General features: G+C 38.8%; 1 protein-coding gene and 2 pseudogenes across 4 annotated transcripts in view; 2 read left to right on the top strand and 1 right to left on the bottom strand.

The window, feature by feature from the left end:
* Positions 1-12,504, top strand: part of PTGFR (prostaglandin F receptor) — a 42,267-nt gene extending 29,763 nt beyond the window's left edge. For both annotated transcript variants that reach the window (XM_084872184.1, XM_084872183.1), the window contains exon 3: positions 5,817-12,504. In XM_084872184.1, the coding sequence (XP_084728310.1) occupies positions 5,817-6,146 (330 nt within the window). In that variant the 3' untranslated portion in view covers positions 6,147-12,504. The remainder of the gene's footprint in view (positions 1-5,816) is intronic.
* Positions 12,505-18,593: 6,089 nt separating this feature from the next.
* LOC311615714 (cell division control protein 42 homolog) lies at positions 18,594-19,126 on the bottom strand (annotated as a pseudogene). Its single transcript has one exon. The product of its transcript is annotated as a cell division control protein 42 homolog (transcript).
* Positions 19,127-19,773: 647 nt separating this feature from the next.
* Positions 19,774-20,524, top strand: LOC311618294 (ferritin light chain-like; annotated as a pseudogene). Its single transcript has 2 exons — positions 19,774-19,874; positions 20,096-20,524. The product of its transcript is annotated as a ferritin light chain-like (transcript).
* Positions 20,525-21,742: the final 1,218 nt, after the last annotated feature.

The raw sequence follows: 21,742 nt of genomic DNA, 5'->3' as shown, positions 1-21,742 counted from the left end.
ATTAGTGTGGTTTGGTGATGATTCGTCTTCAGTTTAGGATCAATCATAATTACAGTATATAGAAGGTGTCTCAGTAGCTTAGTTATAAATGTGTTTATAAAGTAAAAGCAAGTTGACCTCATAAGCTGCTCTTTGTGTTAAATATACTTACTAATCTGGTGGATTTTGTAAAAGTACTTATAAAATATGTTGATGTGCTTTAATTACTATCTTTTGATGACTCCCTGGGTCTGAGAATCAAGCTCCATGAGGAATTTTTAACCTTATCATTTCATAATTTGAAAACAGGTAATGGCAAGGTCTGCAGCATTCACATTCTTGGAGCAACTGAGCTCATGCGAGGAGATGTAGTCTGAGCTACACTTTTTAACTCTGTCCCCTCAGTCTGGATAGGATGGGTAGCCTGCTGGTCAGGTGCAGGCCACGTGATACTCCCCTTGCTTATTTTCCTGTTCTCCAGCTCCTTAGACACGTTCTTCTCCCTCTATGCCAGCTCTAGATTTTGTTCCCTGCAATCCTTTAAATAAGCCACCTTGCCTTATTGCTCTCAATGTATTTGTTCTATTCCCTTTGTCCTGAGTACAGGAAAAAATCTTGAGAGAAATTCTTCAGAGAAAGTAGAAGGCTAAAGCTTGTCCTTCCCAGCCAGTTCTGGGATATATATATATATAATTCGCGTAACTTACTCAAATAATTAATTAATAAGGTGCAAGGTTTTTTCATCAGGCACAGGCCTGTGTGGCTGAACTACCTATTAATTGCCTGTGCTGTTCTGATTGGTGCCAATGTTCTAAATATGTCGAACGTCACAATTGATATGGTATATTTTCATTAGCAAAATAATATATGTTCATAATATGAAGTTTGAAAAATAGAGAACAGAAGTTAAAATTGTGTCTTTAAAGGTGTTTATTTCTTAAGTAAATTCTAAGTACTTTATAATTTCTATGCTCTCTTTTTGGTATTTTTATTATAGTTTATAGTTAATAATGTTAGTGTAGAGAAGCGTTTTTGGTTTTCTAAGTTGGTCATGTACTGCTGAACTCTCTTATTGGTTTTATGTATATATTTATTCTAATCACTTCCAGATAACTAAAGTTTGTCTCTTTTCTTTAAATTCTCATATACTTCATTTTTTCCTTATAGCATTAACCAGGAATTTTGATACTACGTCAAGCAGTGGTAGCAATAATGGGCACCCTTCTCTATCAGATCTTAAAACATCTATGTTTTTTGCATTGAGTGTAATGATTGTTGTAGATTTTTGTATATAAATTTTACGGTTTCCTAATTTAAGTCCCTCATAAGTACTGTATTAGTTTTCAATGGCCATGTAACAAATCCCCACAGACTTAGCAGTGTGAGGTAGTGCCCACTTTATCATCTCCCAGTTTTGTGGTCAGAAGTCTGGTTTGCTCAGGGAAGCAAGTCAAGGTAAGACATGTATCTTAAATGATGAAAACTACATGGAAGAGGGTAAATTTGATCAGAGTTAGGCCAGTAGGCTGTTATCAAGTGGATAGTAGCATATATATTGAATAACTAGAGGCCTGGTGCATAAAATTTGTACACAGGAGATAGGGGGAGAGGGTGTCCCTCAACCCAACTTGCACCCTCACCCATCTGGGACCCCTCTGGGGACAATCCATGACTGCTGGCTCCTAACTGCTCCCCTGCCAGCCTGATCACCCCAACTGCCCTCCCCTGCCAGCCTGATCACCCCAACTGCCCTCCCCTGCCAGCCTGATCACCCCAACTGCCCTCCCCTGCCAGCCTGATGGCCCACAACTGCCCTCCCCTGCTGGCCTTATTGCCCCCAACTGCTCTCCCCTGCAGGCCTGGTTCCCCCAAATGTCTATCCTGTAGGCCTAGTCTCCCTTAACTTCTTCCCCCTACGGTTGTCTTGAATTGCTCTCCCTGCCTGCCTGGTCGCTCACAAATGCCCTCCCCTGTTGGCCTGTTTGACCCCAACTACTCTTCCCTGCTGGCCTGTTGCCTCTAACTGCCCTCCTCTGCTGGCCTGATCACCCACAATTGCTCTCCCCTGCTAGCCATCTTGTGGTGGCCATCTTTGACCACATGGGGGTGGCCATCTTGCGCAAGGGTGCGAGGGTCAATTTGCATATTACCTCTTTATTATATAGGATTTTCCCCCTTAACTCACCACATGCCACATGACATATACATTTTATTTATTTTTAATGTTTATTATTTTGGTATTCTGGGATAAATGACTATATTTTATTCCCTTGAAAAGTGTCATAGAAAGAAATTGCAATAGTATTTTGTAAGGATTAGCAGCAGAGAACCATGGACAGTTATTCCAAGGAGTTGTGGCATAAGGCTTTCCAATAAACAGACTCAAAAATAGTGCAGGTCTGGGAGAAGGGACTGGAATAGCAAATGAAAATATTGTACATGGATCCTATGCATGAACCTTTTCTAGAAAGATTAACTTTTTTTTTCAGGTATTATACATCTTTTCCCCCTATGTACTGTTCAGTTTATTTATTTATTTATTGTATACACCATTTTCTCATTATCATGAAGGGGTGAAGAGGAATATAAAGTGTTAGATTTGGGAATGTCCCATTTTGAAGAGAGCAGTTTACTCACTGCATGTCCTCTTTTCTTGTTTCTTTGCAACTTTCAAAGTCTTTGGGCAGAGTCAGGAGTGTGTTGTCATTTTGGTTATTGGTTAAGCCTCTACCAACAAATCCAGCTGGAAAAAGTTTATTTGCACAACTGTTTATATTTTGGAACACTGAGGTATAGTTTGGGGTGGGCAACATTTCCCAGCTGTTAAAAAGTTGTGGAATAAGAATTACCATACCCCTTTGTTCTTTTATTCCTCCTTATTGTAATATTTCTGTCTTAACTCTGAATCATTCATCATGTGCAAAATAATTAGTTTTAATGAGTATCCAATAAGTGGTAAATGACTGAAATGTTATTGCCTTCTATATTCAACAATGTAGCCATGAATATAATTTAGGTCTGAATAAAGCTCATAATTGAAAAGATATATTCTATGAGAGCCTCTGAGTTTCAGTTTGTTACCTGTTTTCTTTTCTAAACCTATTATTCTGGAGTTGCACAAGAGTATGTGTTTTTTTCTTTTTATTTTTTTCTGAAGATTCTTGTAATCACTATGGCAGAAATGAAATAATATTTTGCAAAAATAAACACGATTAAGTTAAATTAGCACAAATATGTTTAAGTCTAAGAGTCATGTGCTGAACACAGGTGGATTTAGTGATTTGTCTGAGCTGCCTTTTCCAAAATTGCCATTGAGGTTAAAATAAAATGACATTTCTCATTTGCTAATACTCAGAGGTGCTGTGACAGTAGTTATCCAATTAACACAAAGATTAAACTTCTCACATGGAGATGTAATAGAATGGCCTTTTGGCAAAGCTTCCAAATGGACCATTTTGATGATTCAGGAAGACTGTAATGTAATCACACAATTAGTCCCCATTTCTGTGATTATTCAAGTGCCAAACCTAAAGAGCAGTCTCTGGATGACAATGTTATAAGGGGCTATCACTTGTAAACCAGTGAATTATACTTCAGGGTGCTCTTTTAGTCCCCAAATAACAGTCCCTGAATTAGTCTTCTATGATGACAGAAAGGAGGAAAGGAATGGTCTGGCTCTTGGAATAAGATAACTACATGTGAAAATACCTGCTTCACTGACTAGGTGAGACCATGTATAATTGTCATAGAAATTGTTTGTGTGAAAATATATGTTAATAACCTAAATAATGGTTTTGTACCTAAACAAGTTGGACATTCCACCAGATATGGTTTTGATTATATATTCATTTAAATTTCCATAAAAATAATGCTAAGGGGAAATTCAGAAAATCTGCAGTTAGAATTGCCAGAAATTAAAAATTAGTCAAATCTGAATAACTGAAGTTTTGATCTACTAGAAAAATTGCAAAAAAGCACACCTTTTAATAACCACATAGGGATCATGTGCCAATAAATAGCCCTGCTTGTGATATATTTGACATGCCTTTATTATTTACAACATCATAATTTTGCTTTTGCCTCCTAGGGCCTTTGTTCATTCAACAGATATCAACTTCCCTACTGTCTGCACATTGCTGGGGCTGCAGAGAAACAGACAAAAATATGCTTTCAAGAGTATATTTTAGTGTGAGAGACTGAAATGAGAACTAGATACATAAGCAAAATATATCATATGTTATATAGGATTTCTTAAATATTAATTCCAGCATCACTAGCATCCAGCATGGTACCTGGACACAGTAGACACTCAAAAAGGACTCCCTGCTGTATTGGTTTGATTTTATGACTACGCAAATGGACAGAAGCATAATTCTTGATTTACCATTGCTTTTCATTGTGAGAAGGCTCTGGAGTCCTGATACGGACTACAAGATATTCAGATGTAGGGGGAAGGGATGATGGAATAACTTCCAGAAGGATTCCTTAGTGCACATAAGCTCTGTTATCTGTGAGTAAAGTAGCCTGGCAGATTCACAGATTCATTCATATTGCAACCTTAACCATTGACATATTGTATTATATGGCCTAAAAGACTGTAGATTTTATTGCAAGTGTTATCTATTTCATTCTTTGCAGTTGGCAATGAACATAAACGTTTCTTTCCATGCATTTCTTTGACCCTCACATATTTGCAGGGAGATTGGATTGTAGATGTGCACTTCAGATGCATAATCAGGGAACCAGTTAAAGAGTAGCTTGTACTTTGTTGTGTAAATAATGGTGTTGACAAGGGACATTTATCCTTCAACCATTAGTATCATCAGGCCCAAGTAAGACGTTTCCTTCTGATAGATGTCCATTAAGAAGACCAAGAAGACTTACTTTTCTTCTTATTTGGGTTTTAGATTTTGTTACATCCTCTCTTTAACCTGGTGGTATAATAGTCTAAGCCCCCCTTAGTTTTTCAGTTTCACCTTTTGTTCATTTATCTGTTTTTATAGCCAAATTCTTTTCAACGATTGTGCTGCAGATGTTTAATTAGAAGCCAAAGCTGAGCTCAGTGATTAGACCAGATCTAACATATAGTGGGGACTGTTTATGGAATTTATTCCACAAAATGGTCTCTTTTTCATTATGGGCAGTCAGAAAATGGATACGAGACCAAAATCTACATCAAATCTGAGTGGTAGTTACAGAGGGGAACTCATTTTCTCAAAGCCCTTAGAAAATTCCATGATATACCTTGGAATGTTTTAGCAAAGTTAAGGTTATGAGAGATGTAGAAAAGGCAAAACAAAATAGAAGACATTGGTACCATTGTAGTTACAGAAAATTCTAAAAGTAACATTTCAGAAAAATATGATAGGCCAGGTACAAATTAATATAAAATACTTTAAATTTATTTTTTAAAATTCCTATGTTTAGCTTATCTATACTTTTACTTAATTACACTTTATTTATACAAATACATTTTAATTTTTTTCTTTGAAATATACAAATGTGTGTTGGCTTTTGAACTTACTATTCTCAGAACCGCCAGTTACTAGTATCGGTGTTTGCCCTCTAGGGTCTTTCTATTTGTGTACATTTGACTTACCATATAAATTATAATTTTTGTAGTTCTGATGTCAATTTCAATTCAAAGGGTTCAGATGTATGCATCAATGTTTCTGCTGTTGTTCATTTCTTTTTGTCAGTATTTTGTAAAATAACATCCCATTGTGGAAGATGAAATGAATAGCATGTAACATAGCTGGTTAACTTAAAAATAAACACAAGAAAACTGCAGGACTGAGAACATGTCTATCAACTGATTTCCCTTGTTTGTTTTGCAGCTGACAATGGCCAACATTGGAATAAATGGAAATCATTCCATGGAGACCTGTGAAACAACACTCTTTGCTCTTCGAATGGCAACGTGGAATCAAATTTTAGATCCGTGGGTGTACATTCTTCTACGGAAGGCAGTCCTTAAGAATCTCTACAAGCTTGCCCGCCGCTGCTGTGGAGTGCATGTCATCAGCTTACATATGTGGGAACTTAGCTCCATAAAAAATTCCTTAAAGGTTGCTGCGATTTCTGAGTCACCAGTTGCAGAAAAAGTAAATCAGCAATCACCCAGTTTAATAGGACAGCAAGTCAGCATAGGTATGGGACAAACTTAAGAAAAGTTTTGGCAATATTTTAATTATTTGGATAACTATTTAAAGCCTAACTGGAATATTCAGGCTTCAGCAAATAGTTTGGGGGGGGCACTTTGGTCAGATTCAGTGTTTGAAATTTGTGAAATTAACTGTTTAATTGCACCTTTTCACTTGTTTTGCCAACTGCAGATAAACATATGAAATAATGCCATGGAAGGCAAGTTGAAAACAATTTTATTTTCTGCTTTTGGAATGAGTGACTCTGTTGAGTCCTAAAGCATTCACTTGGCCTATTTGCCAAAGAGCATCTGAAAACTACCACCACCATGAAATGGCTATTTGGGGTCCCTGCTCCGTAGCTGTTCCTTATAGACTAGGCTTTATGAAATGAAGCGCTCTCACATTTTGATCTGGCCTGATCCTGTAGCCTCAGCCAATATAGGTATGGTCATGCCACGTGGGAATCATTGTGGCTTATTATAATGACCTCAATAGAGACCAGGTGTGGCTGTCAGTTTGCCTGATCTTGTGAACCTGTTAGAATGAGCCTATCTTTGTCATATTTGTCACAAATGTGACTGCTTGCATTGGTTATTATGAAGGTGAGTGGTTTCTTGGTAAGTTGTAGATTTGCCTAGTTTACAAATAATCCCCCTTTCCTCTGAAAATTCTAGTGCAAAAAATAATTTTTAGAGAAACAAAGGCTCTATCTTAGCACATATGGAGGCGATTTGCATTATCACAGTTCCTGAGAAGCTCTGCCATTGATCATGCAAACAGAACTTCAACTAAGTGATAGGTGCAAAGAAGCTTGGCACAGGCACTTTATTTTGAGAAACACAATCTATATGTAAATATGCAAAGGCTATCTATAGGTAATGTGTTTTTGCTTTCCATGTGTACACACACACACACACACACACACCCCAAAGGACATCAAAAATTTCTGTCAAAAGCACCTTCATTAAATCTGTAAGACAGAATCTTCTAAAGCCGGGGCTACCAGTGTTAAAGGGAGGACTGGCAACAAGCCAGACATTTGGAGATTATTATAATGGTTAACCAAGAGATCAAGGGGTAATAAACTTTCCCCAAATTTTTCATGAATACTTTAGACTTTTTCTTCACTTGTTTGTATAATTCAACCCATGGAGTTTTAGTAATCATTCAAAATGTCCTGGGTCCATCAGAGCATAAGCAGGTAGTTCTGCTTTATAATGGAACTGTAAAAGAATTCTTTGTTTTCATTAACTGGGGTATGTTTTAAAATTAATGTTTCCTGTGAGACTGATTTCAAATTCTCCAGGAAATTTGTGCAGTTCAACTAGACTTAAATTATATTCACAGGTTTTTGCTTTTGATTGGTAATGTACATTGGAAGTTATTGTCTACTTTTGTGAATTTTGGAAAATTCTCATGAATAAGTTAAAATAAATTAAGCAAATTGTTTCACTGAAGACTTAAAGGCAAGCATTTTTTTTTCAGTGAATTTAAAGGGAAACATATATATACACACTGACACACATATTCTCAATTTAAGATCAGTAAATAAATAATCATACAAATTTAGTTTTTTCTCATTTATAGAGCACATAGTATATGCTCAATAAATACTTGCCTAATTAAATCACAAGAATTCTTGGTATGAAATAAGCCTGGAATTGCAAAGATTTTGTACATTTTTAATTTAAATTGATAATTACATGTTTACTGTGAGATATATATGCATATATTTGTGTATGTATATATATTTATATATCCAGTGTATATGCTCTTAAAAACCATTGCAATTTATGATTGCTGTTATCTATACATATAAAAGCTCAGCAACCAAATGGTGGAACGACCAGAATGACCACCAGGAGTTGCCCCCCAGGTGGTCAGTACGCTCCCACAGTGGGAGCACCCCTCAGTTGACCAGGATGAGTGGTGCTCCCTCAGTCAGCTGATCCATAGACCATGACCCTCACCAGTGCATGAACCCATGCACCAGGTCTCTAGTATTATATAAATGTTCTTTTGTGTTTCAAGAGTATGTAAAGCCCAGAAGAACTTTGAGATGGTTCAGAGACTATATCTATTTCTTACAGCTGCTTAAGAGTGTGGGTGTCCTGTGAACTGAGGCTAGGGAACCAAAGCTCCATCCTTCTTCCTTATGCTGGGTAGGAGGCTGCAGCAAACACTTCCATGAATCATGACCTGGGAGAGGTGTGAGGGAGAAACTCATCCAGAGTCCCAGTCCTCTTTCCTGGAGCCTTCTCCTAATCGAATGGCACAGTCATTGTTCTATTGCTGTGATGCCCAGGCCACTGTGTACCCATATGGAGAAGATCCTAGGACATGACCACATGAGCATGCAAGGTTTGGGAAGTGACAGGAAACTCACTCTGTGCATATCCTGGAATAATTATCTATATTATTTGAGCACAGGTTCAAGACAACTAAAGTGTTTTATGATGATGCTAAATCCAAGAAATAGACACCAAAAATTGGAAATAAGTTTAGTAAAAGAATACTCGTTTACATTGTTTTAGGCTTTCACCCAAGGAAATGAATACAACCATATGCATATCTGACTTCAGAATTTTATTCCTGCTATTATGCGTATTTCCATGTAGTTAGTACATTTTATTGTATCATGAATAATAGAGTGGAGCATTCACTAATAACTTTCATATAAATGTTCAAAGTAGAAACATATTTGTTCTTATTACTAGACATAAATAGTACAAATAATGTTCAACCAGTTTACCAATTTTGACATTTCAAGCCCTGTTTTAAAATTCATATTTAGACCAGAGTAACTGGATTTCCCTTGTCATTGAGTAAAGTAGTAGCTAAGCAACTTATACTATTTGTCATCTTATTTCTGGGGAATTATATTATTATGGGCAAATCACTTGAAAATGCCAAGCTTTTTCTGAAATTAATGAAGTCTTAAAAAAATAAGACCAAAGAAAGAAAAAGAAAAAAAATCCAATAGAAAATGGGCTTTTATATAATAATTATGAAATCAGAACCAGATAATGCTGACTCATAATTAGCCATGAACCAGACTTTTTACTGGTGGATTTAACTAGGTAATAGAAATATGCTTTAATTTTTTTCCCCTAAAGGCAGAAATTTGCTTCTACTTATCTGTATTGTGGAAGTGGAAGATACTTAAAAGTTCACAAACACAACACACACACATTTATATAACAAATGGTCTTGTTTGCCCATTTTCAGACTTAAAAAGAAAAACCTGCTTTAGTTGTGTGTCTAATTTTATAACCCAAGTAAGAGCACTTGCTTAATACATAGAGTGAACTTTCTGTACAACTTGCTTGCTACATTCACCTGTATCGTCATCATTGCTCAAATTAATAAACTAAGGTCAATCAAATATATAGAATGTAAATATACATTTTCTTTCTTCATCTGGGTGTCAGAATATTTTACCATCTAGTAAATAATGTTGGACTTCAACTTGTTACTGACATAACTTGTTACTCACACAGCTACTAAGAGTAGATGAATGTCTCACGTGAATAAATGTATGTTGTGCTCTTCATACTTGTTGGATGGAGTTGGAGAGTAACTAGGGATATGTATGTTTTGTGGCTTGCATCAGTGTGCCAATCATAATTTTCGTGCTGTGACTAGTTTAAAGCTTCAAACAAATTATTTTATAATAAACTTGGACTGGTGTTTATCAAGAGTGGTTATTTTTTAGGAAAGTCATTTAAAAGTTGCAACTCTTGAACCTAAACTCCCATTTTTATTTGCTATGCCAGCGATTTTTCAACCATTTTCATCTCATAGCACACATAAACTAATTACTAAAATTCTATGGCACACCAAAAACTATTTTTTTTGTGTGTGATGTGACAAAAAATAGGTATAATTTTGATTCATTCACACTGGACAGCTATTGTGTTGGCACTTGTCACTTTTGTTTTCCTAAGGAAAAAGAGTTAAGTGTCCCTGTCTAAGTAGTCAGGTAATATGTTTTCAGAATTCTTGTGGCACACACATGGTTGAGCTGTGCTATGAGATGGAAGAAATTAAACTTGTTTACTGTTATTATCTTTAGCTATGCATCTTCTGCTCACCCCTCTGTGATATCATCTTCTTTTTCCTATCTCACCTGACCCAGATAGGTCATAATTATCATGGGAAACTGGTCATTTCCAGAACACAGTGACCTAGATGTATCAGGATAGCCAAGCTATATTTGTCTCAGTGCCATAAATCCACACATGTTTGTATCTCACCTATGGCCCCTGCCACTCAGAAAGGAAGCTCTGCTCCTTGTAATCCCTCAGAGACCTCAGGAGACAAAGCAGATGCCACCGTGTATGTTGCTGTTTGTCACGCAGCAGGGGACAAGTCGGCATGGTGCATCATGCCCTGGCTCCTAGAGCTTCCACCTGGCGGGAATGCATATTACTTTGCTCACACTTCTTTAGCCAAAGCTAGTAATACGGCCCTGCCACTTCCATGGGGGCAGATAAATGCAATATGATATGCCCAGGAGAAGAGCTGAAAATAATTGGTGGACAGCACTAATGATTTCTACATTAGGTAATTTTTTTTTTTCATTCATGCCTTTCTAATGTAATTCAAACTGGAAGCACATGTGTTTGTCTTTTAAATTTAAAAAAAAATTATTATTTAGGAACATCATTGGAGGAAAACCTTTAGGATTCACTCCTTTTAGGTATCTTGCAATCTATAAAAGAAAAGGCAGAAATAATGCCATATACATGCCTCCTATGCTGTTTGCAGTTAATAGACATTTTAGATGATACAAAAAAAAAAAAACACTGTAAAATAAAGAGCGGAAACCTTGGTTCTTAAAAATGAGAGAAGTGTGCCGAAACCGGTTTGGCTCAGCGGTAGAGCGTTGGTCTATGGACTGAAAGGTCCCGGGTTCGATTCTGGTCAAGGGCATGTACATTGGTTGCAGGCACATCCTCGGTGGGGGTGTGCAAGAGGCAGCTGGTCGATGTTTCTCTCTCATCGACGTTTCTAGCTCTCTATCTCTCTCCCTTCCTCTCTATAAAAAAATCAATAAAATATATATTTAAAAAAATGAGAGAAGTGAAACATTCCCATGTAATGCCAATACACTGCCTAGTTGTAGCATTGCCTGAAATTGTTGCTTTTCTAATAAATAAACATGTCTGAAATATAGTTTTGTCTTTGTACTTTCAGTTTCCTTGTGATAGAAATATGTGTACCTTGATATACCCCATGCCATTGAAGTGAATTAAACTGTCAGAAAACCTGAGGAATAGAAGAGAACTAGAGCAAGATTAAGCTACTTTCCCCCTCTTGTTCTCCCACGTGAGAACAGTTCCTTCATTTTGAACCCAGTCATCACAGTATAGGAAGTAAATCAGAATCGCGGCTAAAATTAGATCTTACTAATCTGGAGCTGTAAATTTATGTCTCGAGCGTTCTGTTTAAAGTTTCCACAGAGAGTTACTGCAAAGAGTTTCTGCAGGGCTGTGTTTCTGCCCTGCAAAAATAGTAACTAAAAGTAAATATGATAAAGACATGACATGCAATTATGCGAAAGTAGTCTGAAGGTCTTGATGCTATAAAAAACAACAACAACTACTTGCTAAAGTATATTATTTAATCTAGATAGTTTATGAAAGAATAACGAAAATACCATTTGCCATACATCTTATTAAGAAACTGAAGGCAGAATTATTGAAAGCTAAAGGAAATATATTTTGGATTTGGAGTATATTTTACCTTTCTACTTATAAAAGAGTATACATTCAGCCTTCGTGTTTGATATTTAATTCAAATTAACAAAATTTACCCTTAATGTCAGCCAAAACATTCAATAAAAATTGAAAAAAAATACTCTTTTGTTATCATGTGAACTTTCCCACATTAAATGAGGCAATGCTACACACTTCTACACACCAATATAATTTTAGTTTAAAAACAATGAGATCATATTGGATGTGCTGTTGTGTTGTGCACGTTTTTAGTTCCCATCAATTAATTCATACAGAATAATATCCTTTTCAACAGCTGAATAGTATTAACAACTTTCTTTGAAGGAGAGTTGCTTTTGTTTCAAGTTACTCGCTACTTTCAAATAATGGTATTCTTCCCCCCCCCCCCCCCCAAGAATACCATTTCAAGATGAACGTCCTGACACCTTTTTTGTGTATGTGTTTTGTGGAATTGGGCAGGGGGGAGGGGTTAAAGTATGCTCATTTTCATTGCTGATATGTGCTGCTAAATTGTGCAATGTGCGCTCCCATTCTCTGCTAAGAGAAAACGCCCTATTTCTGACATCACCCACTTTGTATTTCAGTAATCTTTTCATTGTCACTGATCTGATTGGAAAAAATAAATCATATTTGCGTCATTTGTTGTTATGTTACTTGTATTTCACATCGCTAATGAAGTTGAGCTTCTTTTCATACTTTCGTTAGTCATTTGTTCTTCTTCTGCATATTTCCTGTTCCTGACCTTTATTTCTTCTTAATATGTTCATTTTTTTTTTTTTTACTGACTTACGGGAAGACTGGACATATTTAGGGTATCATCTCAGTCTTTCAGGTTCCTGGACCCAATTCTAATGTGTGTGTGTGTGTGTGTGTGTGTGTGTGTGTGTAGGGGGTTCCCCCAATAAACAATTTTTGGACACCTGCATCAGGTTCCATAGGTTAAGTGTCCAGTCCTCCAGGACTGTTTCTTCTCCCTGGTCTCCCCGCTTGTCAGATGCCAGCTGCAAACCCACGCTCTTACTTGTACTTCTGGCTAACTGGCTATAGATTGGGGGTTCCAGTGATCTCCCAACTCAGAATGCCAATTGAAAGTCCAGGTTGTTATTTGTACTTCTGGCTGTCTGGCTATAAATCTGAGGTTCCCACAACTCCCTCCTTATATTCAATTAATTTGCTGGGAAAACTTGCAGAACTCAGAGAAACAAATTACAAGATTGCTGGCTCATTGTAAGAGGATATAACTCAGTAATCGTCAGATGGAGAAGAGGCAAAAGGCAAGGTGTGTAGGAAGGAGTGTGGCGCTTCTCTTCCTTTCTCTCTGGGCTCACTCCTCATCATGCACCTGCATGTCTATGAACCCAGAAGTTCTCTGAACCCCATCCTTTTGGGTTTTTATGGAGGTTTCATGACCTAGGCATGGTTGATTAAATTGTTGATCGCCAATGATTGAACTCCATCTCTAGCTACTCTCCCCACCCTAGAGATGTGGGGGTGGGACTGAAAGTTCCAACCCTTTTAATAACACGGTTGGCTCCATTAGCAAAAAATACCCCCTTTATAACTCTCAACACTTATGAGAGTCCAAGGAATTTGGAACCTGTGAGCTAGGAATTTTGGAGGAAGACCAAATAGATATGAGAAGTGCTGTATATTTTGGTCATCTGAATGATGACCCAATATATATGACTGATGCATCACAATATTACATTTAGTTTGGGCTGTGATAGCAAAATACCACAGGCTAGGTGGCTTAAATAACAGAACTTTATTTCTTACATTTCTGGAGGCGAGATCTATGACTAGACACTTTGTGAGGCCCCTCTTCCTAGCCTTCTTCTTGCTGTATTGTTATGCTGCAGGGAGTGAGAGACAGTTGTTTCTTCTTATAAGGCACTGATCCCATCATGGAGACCCTGTCCTCATGACCTTATCTAAACCTGATCACCTCCCAACTGTCCCGTTTCCCAGTCCCGTCACATTGTGGAGTACATGAACCTTTTTATACCTTAAACATATGCATGGGGGGGGCATAGGGGAGGGTGCAATTTAGTCTAAAGCAGTTATTCACACTTAATTTCTTATATATGTTACAAATACTCTTCTGCTAGGCTGCCATTTTTTTCTGCATTGAAGGGTCTTTCACCACACAAGGATTTCCGCTTTTTGCTTGGGTGCAGAATTAATCTTTTCTGAATTCATTGTTTTGTTTCTTGTTTAAAGTCACTTTTTGCCGCTGGAAGAAACATTTCTGGAGGCCCCCACAGGAGGATGAGAGGTGGCAGAGAGCTATATATGCATGGAATTACACCCCTCGGTTCTAAAGTCCCATTTCCCTTAATCCACTCCTAGGAGAGGTGCAGCAGGGGATTCAGGAGAACGAGAAGCAAAGCCAGCGTCCAGAGCTTCCATTACATGGCAGAGCTGGGTCTGGTGTAGCCTCAGGCTAGTTATGGTCCATTAGACCATTGCGTGTCTGGTCCACAATGGCTGTGGGGCCACATGTACAAATGTAGGGGAGCCAAGAAAGCACACCCCCCCCCCTGCAACAAGAGTACTAAGAGAACTAAGAGGCAAGAGAGGGGACACCTTTATTTAGGAGCTTAAGTGTCCCAAATGTTTCTGTGCTTTCAGTGGCCATGCCTACTCTGGCTAATGACCTGTTCCCAAGTGTGACTGAGAGGCAAGTTCCTTCCCTACATCACCCAGACTTCCCTGGGCCTGCAGCTCGTATTTGGCCTTCCATTTGCTCCTTTCCAGTTACTCATAACAAGTTTGTCATATAGGTGTCATCGGGACCTGGCCTTTGAATTGTGTTTCTAGTAAAGAATGTACTGTTATGTAATGCTTTTTCCCCCTTTTTTCCTATATGCCTTCTGTGACCAACAACAGTTTCCAGATGGTTAAGTAAATTAATTAGAAGGTGTATTAGTTTGCCAGGGCTGCTATAACCAAATATTATAGACTCGAGTGGCTTAAATAATAGCAGTTTATTTCCTCACATTCTGGAGGTTAGAAGTCTGAGATCAAGGTGTTGGAGGGTTGATTTTTTTTTCTGTCTTTTCTCTTTATCTTCACATGGTCTTTTGTCTGTATCCAATTTCCTCTTTAAACAAGGATACGAGTCATATTGGATTAAAACAACTCTAGTGACCTCATTTAACCCCAGTTACCTCTTTAATAATCCTATCTCTAAATTCAGTCACTTTCTGAGAAACTGGGGTTTGTGACTTAAACATAAGCATTTAGGAAAGGCACAATTTAGCCCACAACAAGAGTACAGACAGTGCCATTAAGGTAAAGGTACAGTAACTGGCCTGTACAAGGATTGAGCCAATTCAGGTTTGTTATCCAGCATTTCTTAAAAATTAGCATGCAGCACTTTTACACGGAAGGCTTACTCAGTCAGATTGTAGGGCCCCAACCCAGTGACTGATTGATTCAGTAGGTCCTGGGTAGGCCCAGAAATTTACATTTCTATTGAGGAAGGTCTCAGGCAATGCTGGTCTGAGGAACACACTTTGAGAAACACTGACCTACTTAACTAGGCTGATCAGCCACAGATGGCACAATATAAAACATACAGAGAATCATAAAGCTTTTTGATAATACAGGATTGTATCACTATGTCAGTACTGGCAACTTAATTTTTTCTAAATGCTCTCTCTCCCCAACCATCCCGAATCCCAAACAAATTGGTCCTGAAAAATGTAAGAGCCATGCAGAAAGGGAATGAATGAATGAACATGGGATGATACAAATTGACAGTGAAAATAATATACAAAAAGGCAAATAAGTGAGGCCACAGTTTAGCTGGTTGCCAACCTCTTACTAGTATGAAAAGGATTTTTGTTGTTATGTGAGCAGGCAAAATTTCCATAGTAGTCTGAAAATATTACTTATATTTTATAATTATAACCAGAAGACCCCTTTCCTAAAAAAAAAAAAAAAAAAGTATAAAGCTATTTGGATAAACTTTACATTTTCCTTCCTACATTAGAATGAAAGTAGTGAATAAGTGGGCCAAAACTAAATAAAAATGCTTGAACACAAAATATCATTCTATGGACATTAAAAATGAAAGACTTTTATGCAAGTCCAAATAAAAGGCATTTTTAAAAATATATATTTTATTGATTTTTTACAGAGAGGAAGGAAGAGAGATAGAGAGCTAGAAACATCGACCAGCTGCCTCCTGCACACCCCCTACTGGGGATGTGCCCGCAATCAATGTACATGCCCTTGACCGGAATTGAACCTGAGACCTTTCAGTCCACAGACCGATGCTCTACCACTGAGCCAAACTGGTTCAATGGCATTTGTAAAGTAAGGGAGGAAAAAACTACAGAAGCAAAAGCCCAGGCTGTTCCTTTTAAAAATACAATTCTACCCAGGAAAGTTCCTCTCCCTTTTAAGTTTCATATATCATTGGTTACTGGGAGACTAACAAAAGCAAGCATAAACACAGATAAGAAATGTTTTAAGTAGTCACTTTAAATACATCATTGTGAAATCTCAGTGCCAAATACACTAAATTATAAAACCTGGATTATTAGAAGAGTTGAAAACAGCAATAAGATACAGTCTCCTGAAGATTATGACAATTTGTCATCACTTTATGATTTTGGTTTTATAAGATTAAAGGTTTCCTCAGAGCAAGTCTCAAAGGAAAATGCAAAACAGAGTTCAAAAATTTACTAAGAATGAAAGGATCTAAAATTAGAAGCACTACATAGGGATCTGCTTTCCAAGTTGTGGTTAGGCACATATTAAAATTGTTTATTAGTGACGCTTTTAGTGATGCCTCAAGAAAAAAATGGCATTTCCCATGAGGTTGAATTCTTCAGGTCGATCTATGGCTCCTGAGGAGCTTATTCTCTTTTGATTTGTGGAACCCACCTCCCAGCCCTAATTGATTGCAATAATCAGAAACTTGTGATGATCAAGAACTCTATGTGCCGAGGCCTTGAGTGAAAAGGAGCTTGGTTTTATGTGGTGGCTGTGGTTTTGTGGAATAAGGAAGTGGTAACAACTGGCCATTGTCTCTAAAAATGTTAGCCTCTAAAGATGTTTCCCTAAACATGTTAGCCCAGTGGTTGGCAAACTCATTAGTCAACAGAGCCAAATATCAACAGTACAATGATAGAAATTTCTTTTGAGAGCCAAATTTTTTAAACTTAAACTTCTAACGCCACTTCTTCAAAATAGACTTGCCCAGGCCGTGGTATTTTATGGAAGAGCCACACTCAAGAGGCCAAAGAGCTGTATGTGGCTCGCGAGCAGCAGTCTGCCCACCACTGTGTCAGCCCATCCTCTATGCCTGTGAACATAAGATTGTTGGTGATATACTTATTTAAGCTCACTACAGTTTATGTTCATCTTAAATAAAAATATATTTTGGACCAGCTTGCCTTTATGTATTAGTGCCCCGACCCGCGGGGCACAGCAACGTGGGGAGAGGGAGGACCTGTGGAGGATGAAAAGAAGGGACAGGGGCACAGAGAAATGGAGGCAAGACAAAGTTCTGATCAAGCCTCAAACTTTATTTTTGGAACAACAGTATATATACAGCAGGAACAAAGGGGGGCAGGGTTGCCTATGCAGCGGGGTCTTTGACAGTGTATAATTGGTTTAGGCACTGAGTGACAAGGTGGTAAGGTACCTGGCAACACAGGATTGGCTAACTGCCAGGGTGGTGTAACATTCCAAGGTGTAACATTCCAAGGCCTGGGCTAGTTATGGGGGAGGATCAGGAAGGGGAGTTGCAGAGATCCTCTGGAGCAAGATGTAAGTGGCAGGTTAATCTTTAGCTTCTGGCCAAACCCGCAGGGCACCGCATAACTTCTGCTAGAAGGAACTTAATTCTAAGATGGAGTTGTATTTTCTTAAGACAGAGTTGCTTGTCTCAACTCTGATGGCTCCCAACATATTAGGAGAACTTATCATGGCTTGTGATTCAACCAAGATTCGAGACAGCAATTCCCTCTGGCCTAATGAAGTAACATCAACCACTTAGCTTAGAGGCTGATATTGCTGTCACTCACCTGTATTTGTACTTAGGAACTTTCCATAATCCTGATTTGTGGGGAGTAAGCATGATGGAGAAAGAATGATTTTACTGTCTTTAGCTTCAGAGAAAAAAATGTCTGCATATTTTAAGAATGGAAGATGATCTACCATTATATTAAAACATTGCTCTTGGAATTCAACTCTCATAATAAGCATTACCAGTAATTGTTTACAAGATTGTTACCATGCCCCGAAATTCAACATTTCAATTGTAATTCTGAGTAAATTTTGCAAGCAGGTAAGTAAGACAGTCTTTGTTAAATTTGTAATGATCAATACCACCTGAGAAAAAGTCTGTGGTCCAACCTCCACTTGCTTGACACGTCCTATATAATAAAAGGCCAGTGACCATAATGGTATAACAACTGGAAGGACTGATCGACTGACTGACCAGTCGCTATGAGGTGCATTGACATCCTCTCAGTCCCGCCCCCAGCCTACAGGCTCCGATCACTGGATGGCCAGTGGGGAACCACGGGGGAACTGGGGTGGCAGTGGGGCAAGACTAGGGACCGGAAAGCGGGCAGAAGGCCCTCCCCCTTGCCAGCAGGTTCCAATCATGGAAAACAGTATAACATTTCTTCAAGAAGAAACAAAAAAATAAATTACCAAATGATCCAGCAATTCCACTTCAGATGTTTATGCAAAGAAATTGAAAACACTAATTCAAAGAGATATATGCACCCAGATAGTCATTCTCTAGACCTCTCTGTGTGAGTGCAGAACTCTCTACGTACCTGACAGCCTTCAGGTCACCGGCCTGCTTTTCAGCATCCTCTGGTGTGATAGGTTTCTGTTTGTTCTTGCAAGTTTCTCAATGGTAGAGGGGTCATCTATGAGAGCAATTTGGGTCCCAACAAGCAAGAAAGGGGTCTTTAGACAGGGGTGAGTTTTCCCAGGCACCCATTTTTCTTTCACATTTTCACGTGAGGATGGAGAGCCCACTGATAAACAGACTAGAAGAACAACTGTTTGTGGGTAACTCTGCGGTCATAATTTGTCACACTCCTCTTGCCCTGCAGTACCAGAAAGTCCAAGAGTATATGGCTCTCCACCAACCATAACTGTGACTGCATAGTTGTCAAAAGCAGTGGGTACACACTCAGACTGAAATTTGTTTGTTATGTAGGATATCGGGAGACATGTTTTACCAACAACACCGTCACCCACACAATGCCACTTACTTGTCTGCATTGCTGAAACAGTTTTCCACCCACTTTATTTCAAATCCGATGATGACCTCAGCTTCTTCACCAGGGTGTTGGCAGCACTGCCTCATTCTGACAGGCATTTAAGAAATCCCTTCTGGCTTGCAGAGAACTTTTGTCTTAGACCAAATTTGTGCTCTCTGTGATCATCTGTCATTCATCTCTAATTCTCACAATTTCTCTTCCTACAGCAAAAATAAGTAAACTTAAGCATGAATTAATAGTAAAAATATGTAGAATTAGTCTATGAAATCAGGTTTCTAGTATAATTCATAACCCAGAATAACCCAGTGGAAAGACACAGTTTTTTTTAAAAATGTGTCCTTTACCAGTAAAATAGAAAATAGAACAAAGAAAATGGAGAAAGTAATTTGGGCATAGTATGTTTCGGGCTAACTGATTGGTTTCTCTTATATGCCTGTTTAATTAAGAAATGTTGGATCTGTCTCTTGCTTCAACAGTGTTTGGGTGGAACAGACCCAGGGATGCCCGTTCTTCCAGCCTCCGACCTCCCTCCTGCGTCTCACCCAGTCACCACCTTCAGAACCACCTCCGGGACCAGCCAACACACTGTTTTTTTGTTTGTTTGTTTGTTTGTTTTTTTCTACCTTAACTCCTTATTGCTGAACAACCATGAGCTTCCAAATTCGTCAGAATTATTCCACCGAGGTGGAGACTGCAGTCAGTCTCTTGGTCAACCTGCATCTGTGGGCCCACTACACCTACCTTTCTCTGGGCTACTATTTTAAAAATATATATTTTATTGATTTTTTACAGAGAGGAAGGGAGAGGGATAGAGAGTTAGAAACATCAATGAGAGAGAAACATTGATCAGCTGCCTCCTGCACACCTCCCACTGGAGATGTGCCCACAACCAAGGTACATGCCCTTGACTGGAATCGAACCTGGGACGTTTCAGTCCCCAGACTGACGCTCTATCTATTGAGGCAAATAGGTTTCTGGTGGGCTACTATTTCGACCGCAATGATGTGGCTTTGGAGGGTGTGGGGCACCTCTTCCGGGATTGGTAGAGAAGAAGCACAAGGGCACTGAGCATCTCTTAAAGATGCAAAACAAGCGAGGCGGACGCATTCTCTCCCAGGACGTGCAGAAACCTTCCCAGGATGACTGGGCAAAGCTCAGGGCCATGGAAGGCGCCCTGGCCTTGGAGAAGAGCCTGAACCAGGCCCTTTTGGAGCTGCAGGTCCTGGCTTCTACCTGTGCAGACCCTCATCTCTGCGACTTCCTGGAGAACCACTTCCTGGGTGAGGAGGTGAAACTGATCAAGAAGATGAGCGGCCACCTGACTAACATCCGCAGGTCCCAGCACCAGACTGGGCTGGGCGAGTGTCTCTTCGAAAGGTTCACCCTCAAGCACGACTAGCAGCCTTTGGAGCCCAGAGCCCTTTCAGAGCACGCCCCCCCGCCCCCTCCGCGCCACCCTCCACCCCCCCCCCCCCCACCTCATCCTCCTGGTGTCTCTGGCTTTTACCCGAGCCTCTTCCCGAAACTACTAGCCATTATTTTAACCAGCCCTCTCCCATGCATTCGACCAGACCAAATGAAACAATAAAGCTTTTTGCAGGGGAAAAAAAAAAAAATGTTTTTCTATAGAAATCCATGGAAATTTTGCAGATTAAATCTTCTAGACTGTCAGACATGTGGACCACTGAAATACTAGTAAAATCTCCATCTTGATTGTAATAGCATAGTTATGGTGCCTTGTTCTTATTGTCAATTACTTGGAGAAGGAGAATGGCTGATTTTAGCCTATTTAGACAATCTGTGATCTTGGAAGGAACAAAGTTCTACACTATCTTCAGAAATGGATGCTGCTCTTTCTGTCCTTTCCCCACCTCCCCATGAAGCTGTAGCAGAAAGAGAAAGAAGGAATGAGTACAATGCCATCATCACATTGATGGTTGAACCTATAGCACTGAGAGTTTCTAATCAGAAGTGGGTCACTCTTCCAGTGACTACCAAAGACGAAGAAAAGTTTACCCTGTCCTTAGGAAATCTCAATTAGCTAACAGAGTAGGCTTCCTTGTGACTTAACTCCAATGGCATTTCTTGCTGCAGCTGTGGTGCCTCTACCAACAACTTCACAGCTTACCTCACGCCGTTGTTGCTCGATACAAAAGTCACAGAGAAGTGTTGAGGAAACAGGGAATCTATTGTCTCACCACAGAAAATTTAAAAACACAACCCTAACCCATGTTTTAAACAAAGTTTTAAACTAGATTTATGTCTAGTTAGTACAGTGCAGTTGCTTTTATAGCAGTAGTTTTGCAGTGGTGCTATTGATTTATAAATTTGCAAGAGAGAACCTGCAGGGGCAAAGTGCCGTGGCTATAATTCAAGATAGTCCTCCTTGGAATAAAAGTTTCTGAGCTAAGATTTTAAGATACTTCTGGAAATATGATTATACGCCATATTGTGCCTACAATTTTACTCTTACCATGCATTCCATTAAGTATAAACAAAGTTAATATCTGTAGAGATAGCAGGGCACTAGCTATCCAAGAAAAGATATTTACATAGACTTAAAAGAAGATTAAGTAATATCAAAAAACTATTGATAGTAGCCCTTTTCTTTTTCTAG

This window comes from Pipistrellus hanaki, assembly GCF_964339955.1.
Source record: "Pipistrellus hanaki genome assembly, chromosome: 2".
In the NCBI taxonomy this organism is placed as follows: Eukaryota; Metazoa; Chordata; class Mammalia; order Chiroptera; family Vespertilionidae; genus Pipistrellus; species Pipistrellus hanaki.
Note: the sequence above shows the minus strand (reverse complement) of the source record. Positions and strands in the feature narration are given on the sequence as shown.